Consider the following 15653-nt stretch of genomic DNA (forward strand, 5'->3'; position numbering starts at 1 on the left):
ACAAACAAGACCACTGTCTTATCAAAGACAGCTTAAAACTGGAGACAGTTTAAAAGGGAATTATTTAACCTTTATACAAACTATTTAAAATTAGACATGACTTTTTGTAAAACATCTGAAAATGGAAAATAAATGCACTAGTACAATTTAATCACTTGGCCAGATAACAAAAACTATTAATGGATTTTGTTCCTAAGGATTAACCTAAGTAATTTTACATATAGCAGAATAATCATAAAAAAATTAGATGGCAGATGTTGACAAGGATATGAAGAAATTGGAACCCTTACATACCATTGTAACATGAATTGCTAAACTGTCTTATTAATAAAAAAAACCAGAACTTTCTGAGTATAGAGATCTGTAGAATTGCACAGATGCCATGCCTTCAAGACCAGCCTGACTTTCTGAACAACAGGAACTGAGATAGAGAATTTTCAAAGATACAGGAAAGAATATAGAAAAAAAAACCCAAAAACAAAAAAACAAAAAAACACCCAAAAAAACAAAAAAACCAAGATCACCCAGAGACTATCATGTTACCATTTGGGGATACATCCCAGATATATAAGGTGAAAGCTGAAAGATCAGAAAAACAGAACAAGCCAGCCACATTCTTACCTCTATGAAATCCTCAGCCTCAAGAGAGACTTCCTGTTTACTCATACCTTATATATCTTTCTATGCTTTGCCATCTTACTTCCTTCCTAGTGCTGGGATTAAAGGCCTGTGCCACCACACCCGGGTCTGTTCCCAGTATGGCCTTGAACTCACAGAGATCCAGATGGATCTCTGCCTCCCAAATGCTAGGATTAAAGGCATGTGCTACCACTGCCTGACCTCTATGTTTAATAGAGTGGCTGGCTTTGTCCTCTGACCCCCAGGCAAGCTTTATTGGGGTACACAGTATATCACCACATACAATTCACAGGAATGTAAATGGTGTAGCCATTTGGGGAGACAGTCTAGCAGCTCCTCAAGAAGTTAAACAAAGTTGCTATTTAAATTGGCAATTTGTTCCTCGGAATATATCCCAGCAATGAAAACCCAGGTTGACATGAAACACTGTGTGTGCGACTATTCACAGCATTCAAGTCTACACTTCACAGATAAAAAGTGGGACCAACTCCAATGGTCACTGTTCTAGTCTCACTTCTGTTGCTAAGATAAAATACCCTAACAAAAAGCAACTTAGGGAAAAGGGGATTTATTTCACTTTACAGTTTCAGTCCATCATTGTGGGGAAGTCAAGGCAGGAATGACTAATAGCTAGTCCCACCATATCCACAGTCAAAAGCAGAGAGCAATGAATGCATGCTTCTACTTGCTTGTTTCAATTTCTCCACTTTCACAACAGTCCAGGAACCCCTGGTAGAGAATGGGTTTGGTCTTTCCACACTGATTAAAAAAGACAATCCCCCTCAAGACATGCCCACTGGCCAACCTAATGCAGACAATGAACTGTTGAGACTCTCCTTCTGGGAGATTATAGCCATTATGTTGACATGTAAAGCTAACCATCACAGTCATCACCTGATGAATGGATGGATGAGCCATACGATGAACTATTTGGCCATAAAGGGAAAGAAGTGCTAATATCTGCTACAACATATTTTAACCCATAGAACATGAAAGAAGCCAGTAACCCAAATCCACATATATGAATCCATTACAAAAAAATGTCCAGATTAAACACAGTTAGTGGTTGTTTAGGGACAGAGAGGATGGTAAATGTGGAAGAAACAGCTGAAGGATTCAAGGTTTCTTCTTGAGGTTAAACTGAAAAGGTCTAAAACTGATTGTGGTTGTGGCTGCACAACTCTAAATATACTCAAAGCATTGACTGTGTACTTTAAATGGGTAAACTATATGGTACATGCATTGTATCTCAATTAAGCTGTCACCAAAAAGAAAGAAACCATGTAAACGTAACACATAATGTAAGGAGAACTTGACCTGAAAAGCTTTTGACAATACATTGCAAACATCATTTTTAAGGGAACCACAAGTCTAGACTTGTTTTCCCCTTTGAGTAGATAGATACTACCTTTGAAACAAGAAAACAAGGTAGGGATAACCAACATTATTTTGATATTTTGAAAGCATTCTTTCTTGTGGATTAGGTAAAGTGAGGTTAGTTTTGTTCCTTAAAAATATACTTCTCTGAATGACCTAAAGGTGATCAAGCACTAGAAAATGTTCAAGTTGACAATTACACTAAGACTCTTCTGGTATTGCAGCCTTAGCTTGTAGGAATACACCAGCAGGCTTGTTTATTGGCTCTTCTCAAAGTTGGTTCTACACTGTATGCTAAATAATAACTCAGCGTGGGTATAAAACAAGATCTTGTATGACATGCCCTAGAGCACACTCACTACTGACCTAAAGATAATTTGTACATGTGAATGTAAACATGTGTGAGGTTAGGGTAAGGGGAACAATTATGGAAACCCAGATTTCTCTACTGCTGGAAAGTTGGCAGCTGCCACTTCCTACCAGAGCTAAAAAATCTAAAAAGGCAGATGTTCCTTAAACTGTGAAGCTAAACTTTAAAGAGAAAAAAAACTAGTTGTCCTCTGAGGCCTTGCTTCTCCTTCCACGGAAGTGCCCATGGCCTACTAAGGACAGAAATGAATTCAGAACTTCTTCAATAGGACTTGAGATAGGAGAATGAGAATAACCAGTTCTCACAGCTGTTGTAACTGCAGAGCCGGGCATTTCAGGGCCAAGATGGATACAAAGTGACAAGATCAGCTACAAGATTGGCAGGGCAAACGTATGTGGCTTTGTATGTGAATGAACTTGAGAAGGGTGACAGCAGAGCATTATACTGTACACAGGCTTTTCTGAGTGTAGAGATCTGTAGAACTGCACAGATGCCATGCCTGTAAGACCAGCCTGACTTCTGAACAACAGGAAGTGAAATAGAGAATTTTCAAAGATACAGGAAAGAATATAGAAAACAAAACAAAACAAAACCAAGATCACCCAGAGACTATCATGTTACTGTTTGAGGATACATCCCAGATTTTTTTTCCATGCCAATACATGTAGACATTTATTAATATAATTGTTTCTATTGTATAATTGTACAGAGCATATTCTCCTCTATGGTTGTTTTTCTTTTAATTTATGACTTGGAAAAGCTTTCTAAAATGTTAATGAATACAGATCATTTCAATCTTACATAGATGATAGGACATAAATAAACCATGCTTCAATTAGCCAGACTCTTAAGTGTTAGGTTAATGACAGATTCTGACTTGTTCATTATTACAATGATGTGCCCTGAATTACAACAGCCTTAAGAGAAAACTAAATTAATCAATCAATATAAATCACTTCATAAGGTGCTTGGTGTATAATAAGCTCTCTACATGCTAGTGACTTCTGAAAACCAATACTGTGTCTAAGTAAAGACATACTAACTTACATTCCCAATATTAGGTTTAAAAAGGCTTTTGTTGTTGGCTTGTTTGCTGAATAAGGTCTTGCTTTATAGCTTAGGCTAGCCTTGAACTCTTGTTAGTGCTGCCCCTGGCATCTCAAGTGCTGGGACTAAGATAGGCAAAAGAGATTCTTTAGTTTTCTTATTGGATTCGTCACGCTCTTGTAACTGTCAATGACTTCTGCATGAAGATTATCAACCCTATGTCACAGAATAGTAAGCACTCTTTGCTCTTAAAAGGGGGTGGGGATAACCTGAGATTTACCTCCAGTTCCTAGGACCTTCAGCAGCTCAAAATTTTCAATTCCCACCTTCTCTGCATGTCCTGTTAAGTTGGCTAAAGAGAAAGAAAAAAGAAAGAAAAAATTAAAGGGGTCAGCAACAGGAGGACTCTAGGAGCTTTTGGGGGTATCAGCAAAGTTTTATTTCTTAATTTTGTATAGTTATATTTTATATCTTAAGTATAATAAATTTTTTCTTAAAAATTTAGTGACTGGATATTATTTTTACCATAGGTTAAATCAACGTAAAGTCTAATAAACGAAAGTTATAATACACAGGTAGATTTATAGTGAAAAATGGACAGATTTACAAGAATCCATTTATGTAACAAATATGATGTGCCTAACTACCATACTAGATTCTGGGCTATGTTCTACTTCCATTTGTGTCACTAAAAATGTAACACACTGTCTCAGTTCCCCCATCTGAAGTGAGAGCACTGGTTTAGAGAACTAAGATCCCAGCTCTATAACTCTAGGTGTGTGTTTAAATATACACACTCTCCAAAACATATTCTGTCCTAAATAAACAAAAGAAGAATATGCTATAAGTGAGCATTTTCCACGGTATTCTCCATTGAGTTCTGGTCCTACTCGATTACATGTGAAAAAGCTGTTTGGAGAAAAGTGGGGAACAGGGTACTCTGGTGGAAAAAATCTGAAAATGGTTGGCTTTAGCAAAGTTAAATGGCTTCTTTACCACAGGACCTCACATATTCTGTACTATAAATCTTCAAGGCTAAGATATTGCATTCTTAAAATTTATTTAACAAATTGCTCTTAATAATAATGCCTATGAATATTATGTACACTAGCTTTCTGTAAAAGTCGTCAAGAAATGCTTAATCTAACTACAAGTTCTACCACTTACATGCTGGGTACTCTTGAACAGATTAGTTCTCTGTGTGTCAGTTCCCAATAACCTAAGATAGGGATAATTAACAACAACAGCTCTACCCCTACAATATACTGACGTCTACAATCTACTTTGAAAGCTTTAGGAAGATAAGATGGACTGATGGCTGAATATAAATAGCTATGTCATAAACCAAATATAACAAATACACAATCTAGACAGCAAGTATAAGAGTGCTCAATATACAAATCTTTCAAAATGTCTGTAAAATAACAGAAAATACAATAAGATCTACCCCATGATGTTGAAATGAAGACTAAAAGAGTCAAATTTTATACAGTATTGGTGTGTACAAGTTAAGTGTTTACAAATAAATTAAAATTTTAAGACCAAAACTTTAAGAAAATTAGACTCAAGTAAGAAATTTTAGAGCTACAAATTTGAGGCTGTGGTTCTGTTTGTGCTCTAACAAACAGAGCTTGTCTGGAGATCAGAGTGCAGAGCTAGCCACTAAGTAACCATAGTAGCCAGACAGTGATGGCACACACCTTTGATCCCAGGACTTGGGAGGCATATGCCTTTAAAACCAGCACTAGGGAGGTAGACAGGAAGTGATATGGCTGAGCAGAGAGAGGAATATAAGGCAGAAGGACACAGGAGTTCTGCCCCTTTTCAGGCTGAGGAGTCATGGAGGTAAAAGGTGACTTGGGTTAGCTCTTTTATGTCTCCGATTTTTCAGCATCTACCCCTACATCTGTTCTGTTTTTATTATTAAGACCAATTAGAATTCATGCTACACAAGGCAGTAATTCCAGTATTTTGTGAAAGTTTAATTAAATTCACATTTTAAATTAAGTTTTTAATTATTTTAATTTAAAAAATTTAAGGGACCAGTAAGTCTTAAGAAGGTCAGTGGATCTAACCAGTTCACTATGACTAAGGTTTTTGTTTGGGGTACATGGTGATTTGAAAAAAAAATGGCCCCATAGAGCCATATATTTGCACAATTAGTACCCCAGCTGACAAACTGTTTGGAAAGGATTAGAAGGCATGACCTAGCTAGAGGAAGTGTGCAGCTAGGGAAGGGTTCTGAGGCTTTTTTTTAACTCTCTATATTTATTTTTTAAATATGTATTTCTATTTTATAATTAATTTAATTTTACATATCAGCCACAGAATTCCTGTCCTCCCTTCTCCCTACCCCCTGCCTCTCCCCCCCCCCCCCCGACTCCCACCTGCTCCAAGGCAAGGTCTCCCCTGGGGAGTCAGCCCAGTCTGGTAGATTCAGTTGAGGTAGGTCCAGTCCCCTCCTCCCTGCACCAAGGCTGAGCAAAGTGTCTCAGCATAGTAGGCCCTAGGTTCCAAACAGCCAGCTCATGCACCAAGGACAGGTCCAGGTCCCACTGCCTGGATACCTCATAAACAGTTCAAGCTCATCAACCGTCTCACTTATCCAGAGGGCCTGGTCCAGTTCCATGGGGGCTCTTCAGCTATTGGTTCACTGTTCATGTGTTTCCGCTAGTTTGGCTATTTGTCCCTGTGCTTTTTCCAATCCATGGTCTCAATATCTCTTGCTCATATAATCCCTCCTCTCTCTCGCTGGGTTGGACTCCTGGAGCTCCACCTGGGGTTTGGCCATAAATCTCTGCATCTGAGGCTTTAAAAGTCCACACCAGACCTAATCAGTGTCTGTCTGTCTGTCTGTCTCTCCCTCTCTCTCTGCCTGCTGCCTGTGGATCAGGATGTAAAACTCTCAGCCACTGGTACCACACCATGCTTACCTGCTTCCTGCCATGATGATAAATACACTAACCCTCTAAAACTATAAATAAGCCCCCATTTAAATGCTTTTTTTAACATAGTTGCCTTGGTCATGGTGTTTTTTTCACAACACTGACTAAGACAGGGAACAGGATTAAAGAAAAGCAAACAGTAAATATTATATTACATGGATTCTGAAGCAAACACATAAACATGTAACTCTAAATAGTTCTTACTTCTGTGCTATTGTTTTGTCAGTACAATTAAAGCCTTTGAACATAAGGATCTAAAAATAAACTATATTTTTAATTAAATTGTTAGCTTCAAGAATAAGAGTTCAAACCTCCAAATAAAAAAACTAACATTATTAGAATAAGACTTAAAATATTTACAGATTTCATTTTACCTCAAAGGTGAAATAAATATTGCCAACTATATAACTGTCTTCTACATTTGTGAGACAGTCATAGACTTATTAAAGTCCTAATCATGTTGCTCAGATGATGAGCTTCAGGTCTGGGACCACGGTACCAGAACCAGTACTGCTGAAGCAGTTAGGACTGCCCATTGTCTTTTTTCACACCACAAAGGAGGTGGTGCTTTATTATGGTTGTGAGAAGACAGCAGCCTTTGTTCCTTTTCCAACCCCAATTATGCCTCCACTAGACTTCCTTTCTAGTTCTCCCCACAGGTAAGAGGGCTTAGAAACCCACACATGAATCCAAAATTCTGAAAGAAAAGGCAAAATCACATTTTTTTCAATACATGAATGAGGGAGCACATTAGTAGGAGCAGGCAGAGTTACTACATTCAAAAGACCAGCTCCTACAAGGGTCTTTTTTTTTTTTAAAGACGTTTATTAGTTATTTATTGACATGTGGGTGTTCTGATGCACATGTGACAATCAGAGTACATCTTCTGGTAGTCAGGTCTCTCCTGTAGGTCCCCGTGATCAAACTGTCAGTCTCTGCAGAAAGCACCTTTACTTCTTGATCCATCTCACCTCCCCTTTGAGTTTTGGACTCAAATTTCCAGCATGGTCTGACTTCTTAGGGAATACAGACTATTCTCCTGCTCTTCTCCTTCAGTGTACATAATAGTTAACAAAGTAGATGTGGTTGTCTTAAAGCTGTGTTTTGAACATTTTGTTTGTTTGTTTGTTGGTTGGTTGGTCTGACAAGAGACTGTAACAAAATAAATATATTCACAATACACTATGTACATCTACAACATGATCAAAAGTTAAATAAGAAGTAATTTCTAAAAAGAGACAGAAAAGAACATGCTTCCCTTCTTGCTTTGCTTTCTGCCATGTGAGAATACTCCTTAGGGACTGAAGCTGACAATGTCTGATCCTGGGCATTTCAGCCTCCAGAACAGAGTCATGACTATTTACAGGATTTTGTTTGAGAGTATTTTTTTGGTTTGGGATAAAGTCTCAATCCGTAGCTCTGGCTGGCCTGAAACTGTGTAACTCAGGCTAGCTTCAAATTTGCAGTAATTCTGTTTGGGCCTCTTAGGTGTTGTGAGTACAGGTTTGAACCACCATTCTCCACTTGTATGTTGGTTTCACCACTCAGTCGATGATATTTTTATTATGAGAGTCTGGAGTCCACTAACTAATCTGCTCTCCCTTCTAATATTCTAAGTCACATGTCTAAACAAGCTAGATTAGATGGAGTTGGTAGAAAAAAGAGAAAGCCTCACTTGAGCTGTAAGCCTAAACTTCCTACAGAGATTATATAATAGCTCTGTACTGACATGCTGGAAGTACACACAGCTATTACTAAGGTGGCATTCTGATTCCCAGGAGCTACTGTTGTTCTGCACAGATAGATCCTTTGTGGCTGCTTAGGGTTAAAAGAGCAGACTGGAAGATGAGAGGTCGGGCATTTCTGGTTCTAACAACAAAATGACACCAAACCGCAGCATGAGCCTAAACCCTGAAAGAGTTAACTCCTTCCCCAACAAACAACACCTTATGAGAACTCTTCACAAATTCAAACAAAACAGCAGTCTGAGCTTATCAGCTGTTCAGAGCTGGCATCTATCCTGGTGCCCATATGAGGTAAGCAGTTAAATATTAGAAATGTTGGATTAAAATAATATTTTGGATCTTCTAAGGTCTCCTACAAGCATGTCTCTATTGCCTAAAAATAAATAAACAGAATTTTTGACTGAAAATTCCTATTCTGATCACAGTTTCCCTTCCTCCATCTCCTTCCAGATCTTACCCCTCACCCCATCATGTCTCGCTTGAACCTGTGTCGGTCCTGTGCATGCTGCCACAGTCTGTGGGTTCCTATGTATGGCAGTCCTATTGGCTCTGCTTCCTTGGTGCCTTCCACCCTCCGGCTCTCACAATCTTTCTGCCTCTTCTTCCACATAGCTCCCTGCAGTTATAGATTCTCTTTGCAGTAATACAAAGTTTCATATAAATGATTATTTTACTGAGTTTAATCTAAATGATTATTTAAGAAAAGAAAGGTGTAAACAATTTTAATGCTTTCACAAAATAAATCTAACCAAATATTTTTCTCATTACAACATGTTGAAAATCTTCCACTTCTTGATTAGCGTTCTTCTTTAAATGCACGATCTTTGGTTCAGTAATCACTTTTGAAACTGAATTTAACTAATCTCTTCATAAGCACATCAAATGATGTTTCTTTAAATGTCAAAACTCTAATGAATACTAAAGTGATTCACTTTAAAAGTTTGATTTATTAACAATTCTTAAAGAAAAAATCTTACATTACATAATAGATTTAAAAGAATTAGTTCCTGAGCAGGGCGTCGTATGTGTCTGTAGTCCCAAGCACTAGGAAGATGAGGTAGGAAGATTGCAACTTCGAAACTGGCCTGGCCTCCAAACAAATCCTGTCTCCAAGGGAAAGACAGGGCAAGAGAAAATCAGTTCCTTACGTCACAATTGAGTTCTCTTAGCCCAGTCCATATTTAATGAATACATTCTAACACAGACACATGCAGTTTGCCAAGTGTGACTGGCCTGTCCTTTCAGTCATTTTTAGTGCACAGTCCCTGTTATCACGTGCATCATGTTGTACAGCTGTCACCACCCGAGTAACTTCCCCCTTGTGAATCTGAAACCCCCGATCAATGAAGCAGCCACTCCTCAAACCCTCTTGCCCTGACAACCAATGCTGTACTTTCTGTGTCCATGATTCTGGCTACTCCGTGTGTCTTTATTTAAGTGGGAACATACCTTGCTGCAGCTAGCTCACTTCACTAAGCATAAAGTCCTTAAATTTCATCCATGTTAAAGCATGTATCATTTTTTTCTTCCTTTATAAAACTGAATAGCACGTCACTCTATGTATATACTATGTTTGCTTATACTGTGGGAGAATATTATTTTAGGGTGTGTTACTTTTATGTTGTATTTGTTTAACTCTGTGAGCTGTGCTACTGTGCCTGTGTAAAACACCTGATAATCTAATAAAAAATGAATGGCCAACAGCAAGGCAGGAGAAAGGCTAGGCGGGGCTGGCAGGAAGATAGAATATAGAGAAGGAGAAATTGATAGAAGTACTAGTAGCCAGAGGAGGAGGAGGATTCCAGGGGTCAGCCACCCAGCCATACAACCATCATCAGAGTAAGAAAGAAAGGTTTACAGAAATAGAGAAGGGTAAAAACCCAGAGGCAAAAGACAGACAGTTTAATTTAAAGTTAAGAAAAGTTGGCAAGAAACAAGACAAGCTAAGTCTGGGCATTCATAATTAAGAATAAGCCTCCGTGTGTGACTTATTTGGGAGCTGGGTGGCAGGGCCCCAGAGAGACAAAGAGTAGGAAAAAACCAACATTTTGATGTACCAATGTGGCACTCGAATTTCCATAGTGCCTGAGAAAGCTTTAAAAAAAAAAAAAAAAAAAAAAGAGGATATGGCTCCTTAAAGAGTTTCTGCCTGCTGGCAAGCCCTTAAGCAGTCAGTACATTAAATAGGAACAAAACCCTAAATAAAAATGCCTTCCACAGTGCAAGCATCGGCATTCTAGAGCCCTAAGAAGGCTGAATGCAGTTCCTAGTCAGACAAAACTCCTCCGACCAGCTGAGTTTTTATGCTTGGTTTTCATGACCCAAGAGGTGGGCGGAGCCAACTGAGAGTGTGAGGATCCAGGTGTAGGTTAGCAGTTAAAAGGTTTGCTCCTACAGTCAAAAAAGGCTGAAGATACGAATAAAATAGGTCCAGAGGGAAAAAATTCTAAACAGGTTACAACAGGTTACAGTGTGTTTAACAATGAGTGTAGGTTTAAGAGAAAAACGGTAAGTCATAGAAAGAAAGAAATAGTTTTAAAATAATAAAGTCTTTAAAGAGAGAAAAAATAATATAAAAAAAGCCACGTAAGATGGGAAATACATAGGGAAATATGTTATTGTGCTGATTTTGATTTTTTTTTTTTAATGTTGCTGAGCAAAGAACAGCAGCAAAGAGACCTGGAATTGAAAGAGGAACTGTTGAAATAAATCCACCTATATACTTTAGGAATGCCTTAACTTTTAAAAAGTAAAAAAAAAATATATTTGTCAAATGGAAATCAAAAATGCTTTGGAGTTTTGTTCCCACAGGAGATGAGAGGCTGTGGATTCCTTCAGGGTTAATATGGATCAGGTTTGATCAGGTGAGACCTCCTGAATCTTGAAAGGTGATATCTTATCAGCAAAGATTACTGCTCGTCTTCCCAGGACTTGGCAATTATCTGAAATTTTCTATCTGGGACCCTAACGATACTTCATCAACAGACAGCAGGAAGCAGTTTGGAGAACACAAAGTCCACATTCCCAAGAGGGGAATATAGTATATTGATACAAATTTAAAGTTATTTTTATGACACTGTATAGATAGATGTTTCTACTCTTGTTTAAAGGATTTTTATATATTGATAAAAATGTAAGGTTATTTTTGTTACAACATATTGTATATATGTTTCTATTCTTATTTAAGGTATTGTACCTATGCAGTTTATTTAAAAATATAAGGTAAAATTCCAGTTTTTGAAAGCTGTTTTTATAAACTATATAGGGTAATCAGGAAACATAGGTTAGTGGTTAGTCATTTATAACAATCAATATTATAGATATGTTAAGGTATGCTTTCCAGGTCATATAGAGATATATTTAGATAAATAGTTTTCAAATACTTCAAAGACCTATAAATTATGGCATTTAAAATGTTTTGTTGAAAGTTTTTCAAGACAATGAGACACATCTGCTCCTGGCAGCACTAATTTACTTCAGAGAAGATGATGGGCACTGAAGAAACTCCTTATGGAGTTTGCTTTCATTGTAGTAAGGTCAGCCACTGGACAAAGAAACTGTTCTTGCCTTTGACTGATGACAATGTGCTGTGCAGATTGGCCATGCAGGACACACTCGAAAAAGACTGTTGAACTTTGCCAAAACAAGGTATAACAGTACTTCCAAATTCCTGCTTCCCCGAAGATTGTCTGCAGGACACACAGGTAAGTGACTGCTGAACTCTGCCAACAAGGCAGGACAGAATGGTGATATTTTATTTGTACTGAAGTGTGATTTTATTTGTATGTTAATAAATAAAGTTGCCTGGGAGTCAGAGCTAATAGCAAGCCATAGCAGAGGCCAGGTGGTGGTGGCAGTGGTGCACGCCTTTAATCCCAGCACTTGGGAGGCAGAGCTAGGCAGGATCTCTGTGTGTTCAAGGATACAGCCAGCATGGAGACACACACCTTTAATCTCAATATCAACCATAGAAGACCTGGAGGTCTGTATAGACAGGCAGTGATGAGGAGGTCATGTGGTTGGGTTTACAACCAATGAGAAGGCAGAACAGAAAGTCAATAGAAGGACAGACACACAGGAAGTAGGCCTCTTGCTGAGGGGAAGGACAGCAGCAGCATGAAGGGTAAAAAGGGGGTTTTAGCTCTTAGCTATTGCTCTGACGTCTTGGGCTTTTAACTAGGCATTTGGCTCTGTGTTTCTTATTTAATAAGACTGTTCATCTACAGGACAGTCCTTCAAAATTCCTGCAATCTGCCAGATACTCTAGGCCTGCAGGCTGAAGGGATGCCCAATGTTGCAGAGAAACTTTGGTTGACTGTCCAGACAGACGTCTCTGTTGTTAGATAATATTACATCCTTCTGGGTCTTTGATGGAGTTGAAGACTAGATAGTTATAGTTGTAGTTTTCCTCAGTTATGATAGAAAGTAAGTTAGGTGTAAAACTTTGGATTCACTAAGATAGGATAGATAATGCATTATTTTCTCTGAATATACTAACTACAAATGGACAGAGCATTGTAAATTCTTAGTTGATAACTGTTTTGTTGTATATAGTTTTACTATGTTAAAGTTAATACTTTTCATTTTTATTTAGACAAAAAGGGAGAAATGTTGTAGAATATTATTTTAAGGTGTGTTATTTTTGTTTATGTTGCATTTGTTTAACTCTGTGAAGCCATGTTACTTTGCCTGTCTAAAACACCTAATAGTTTAATAAAGAACGGAACAGCCAAAAGCAAGACAGGAGAAAGGATAGGCGGGGCTGGCAAGTAGAGAGAATATATAGATGGAGAAATCTGGGAAAGAAGAAGTAGCCAGAGAAAGAGGAGGACTCCAAGGCCAGCCACCCAGCAACACAGTAAGCATGGAGTAAGAGTAAGATTTACAGAAGTAAGAAAAGGAAAAACCCAGAGGCAAAAGGCAGATGGGATACATTAAGGAAAGTTGGCAAGAAACAAGCCAAGCGAAGGCCAAGCATTTATAATTAAGAATAAGCCTCCGTATGTGGTTTATTTGGGAGCTGGGTGGCAGGGCCCCCTAAAAGAAAAAAACCAAACAACAATAATTCATCTGTCAATGAACATGTATGTTACTTTTTTATATTTTTGGCTATGTATATGGAGACTGCTTTTAATTCTTACACAGACTGAAATCCTAGGGGAAGTGAAAGTGCTACTGGTAATTCTATTTTTAATGTTTTAAAGAATTTCCACATTATTTTTCATCGAGGCTGGTATGTACTTTTGAAATTCCTACCAACTACACAAGGTTAGTTCCCCATGACTGACTGAACTTGCTATCTCCTTTTTTATAATAGCATCTTGATAGTTACAAGATCAGAATTAATGTAATTTAAAAAACACTAATGCTTAAAAATTTTCTCCCCATATTCAGATAATTTTTATTGTAAAATTATCCAGGATCAATGTTTAACCAAAAAACAAACAAACAAAACATGGGTAACATTAGGTAGGTCTAAAGTAGACCTTGAAGGCTGAGCGACTGCTCAGCAGTTAAGAACATGCATTGCTCTTAAAGAGGACCAGAGTTTGGTTCCCAGCACCTACAACCAGTGGTTGGGAGTTCACAACCACCCATTAACTCCAGCTCCAGGAGATCTGACACCCTTCTCTGGTCTCCTCAGGCACTGGCACCCACATGGCATACACACATACACACACACACACACACACACACACACACCAATACATAAAAAAAATCTAAAAGTTAAAAAAAAATTAAGTAGATCTTTAAAATATGTCATAACCCTATATCCCAAAAATAACTATCACTGATTTTTTACCATATTCTTCACGGCATATTTCAGCCACAAATCTATGACTGATGAATAGTTTCTTAATCCAACTTTGTAGACAATTCAATTACCAAATATATTTTACAATACATATTACCTATAATCTTTTTAAAAATATTTTTATTTTGTAATTAACTTAATTTCACATATCAGCCACGAATTCCCCTGTCCTCCCTCCTCCCACCCCCCAATTACCTAAAATCTTTTTCTTAAGCTGTAAATGTTTAACTCAGAACTTCCCACTCTCATGGAGAAAAACAGGCAGTAAAAACACATTTTTTATTCTGTTGACACAGTTTCTGTTAAGCACATGTAATCAAATGTGCTAAAATCATTTGATTACTTCCATTTGATTACATTCACTTATGTTAAAGCTAAGAAGAGGCTTAACTTTAATATGTGCTTTTGCTAATTCAAATTAAAGTAGAAATAATAATGTTTCTGAAGTCATTTCAAGTGTTTCATGCTGTATGACTGAGGTACTCAATTTAATGAGTTAGTCCTCATTAAATCTGCATGACTATATAAGAATTATAAATTAATAGGCTAATGGACTCTATGACATATAGAGTATTATTATCACATAAAAGTGGTCAGAAAGTTGACATTATTTGTCAACATTGACAATATATGGCCTGTAACACAATCTTAAAAGGTCTTATTAATAAAAACACTCAGGAGCCAGATATTGGGGTGAATGTTGAATGATCAGAGAAGTAGAACAAGTCACAGCTAACCTCTCCTTGCCAACTTCTCAGCCAATCCTGTTTCCTCAAACTGGAAGCCTCTGAGTCCTCATCCTAACGGATCTCAGCTGAACTGCTGCTAAAAACCTAAAAGCTTAAAAGCTTAAAAGCCTCTAGTTCCTGGTCCTCAGCCTTATATACCTTTCTGCTTCCTGACATCACTTTCTGGGATTAAAGGCATGTGTCTTTCCCAAGCAAGACAAGAGATCTCAAGTGCTGTGATTAAAAGTGTGTGTCACCATGCCTAGCTGTTTCCAGTGTGGCCTTGAACTCATTCTCTGCCTCCAGAATGCTAGGATTAAAGGCATGTGCTAATATTGCCTAACCTCTATGTTGAATATAGTGGCTGTTATGTCCTCTGACCCCCAGATAAGTTTATTGGGGTGCACAATATATCAGCTACAATGGCCCTCAGCTACTCATTTTAGGGAAGTTCACAAATTCCTAGTGGGTAGGGGTGGGTCTGAAGGGGTACTGTTCAGTGGTAGACTTTGTTTAGCATGCACTGAGGCCCTGGATTCAACCCTCTGTACCACAAAAGAGGTTGGGGAAAGGCTGAGAAATTATAGGTGAGAAAGATGCCAGAATAAAGTACCTAGGCAGAAGTAATTATTTCCCTAATAGATGATGATGAGTGCTGTTTTAATTAGCTATATTATATGGAAAAGTTATATAATATAAAAAAAGGCACATGAGACTAGCTGATTCAATACCTAGAAAGTCCAACTAATTGGTTTTAATTAAATCTGTTAAGTAACAATAGCTTTTAACATGATGAAAATAATGCTTGAGAAAAAAATTACTCTGGCAATAGTATATTGTGGAGCTAGAAGCAAAGAAAAACTCAATGCTGAACGATGGGAGGTTACTGAAATGAACTGTAGATAGTCAGGTAAGTCTAGCCTGAATACAAACTAGAAAGAAGAGGAAAGACTGAATCCAAGAATCACTGTAGTGTTCAGTTCCAAC

At 37.8% G+C, this 15653-nt stretch overlaps 1 protein-coding gene across 2 annotated transcripts in view; it reads right to left on the bottom strand.

Moving 5' to 3' along the window:
• The window catches only part of Rps6ka5 (ribosomal protein S6 kinase A5), a 157124-nt gene that overhangs the window by 105912 nt on the left and 35559 nt on the right, over positions 1 to 15653 (bottom strand). The window contains exon 2 of one of the 2 annotated variants that reach the window (XM_036205821.1): positions 3714 to 3785. The exons of the other annotated variant lie outside the window; for it this stretch is intronic. Coding sequence (XP_036061714.1) covers positions 3714 to 3785 — 72 coding nt within the window. The remainder of the gene's footprint in view (positions 1 to 3713; positions 3786 to 15653) is intronic. 2 annotated transcript variants of the gene reach the window in all.

Source organism: Onychomys torridus, chromosome 14 (assembly GCF_903995425.1).
Source record: "Onychomys torridus chromosome 14, mOncTor1.1, whole genome shotgun sequence".
Classification (NCBI taxonomy): Eukaryota; Metazoa; Chordata; class Mammalia; order Rodentia; family Cricetidae; genus Onychomys; species Onychomys torridus.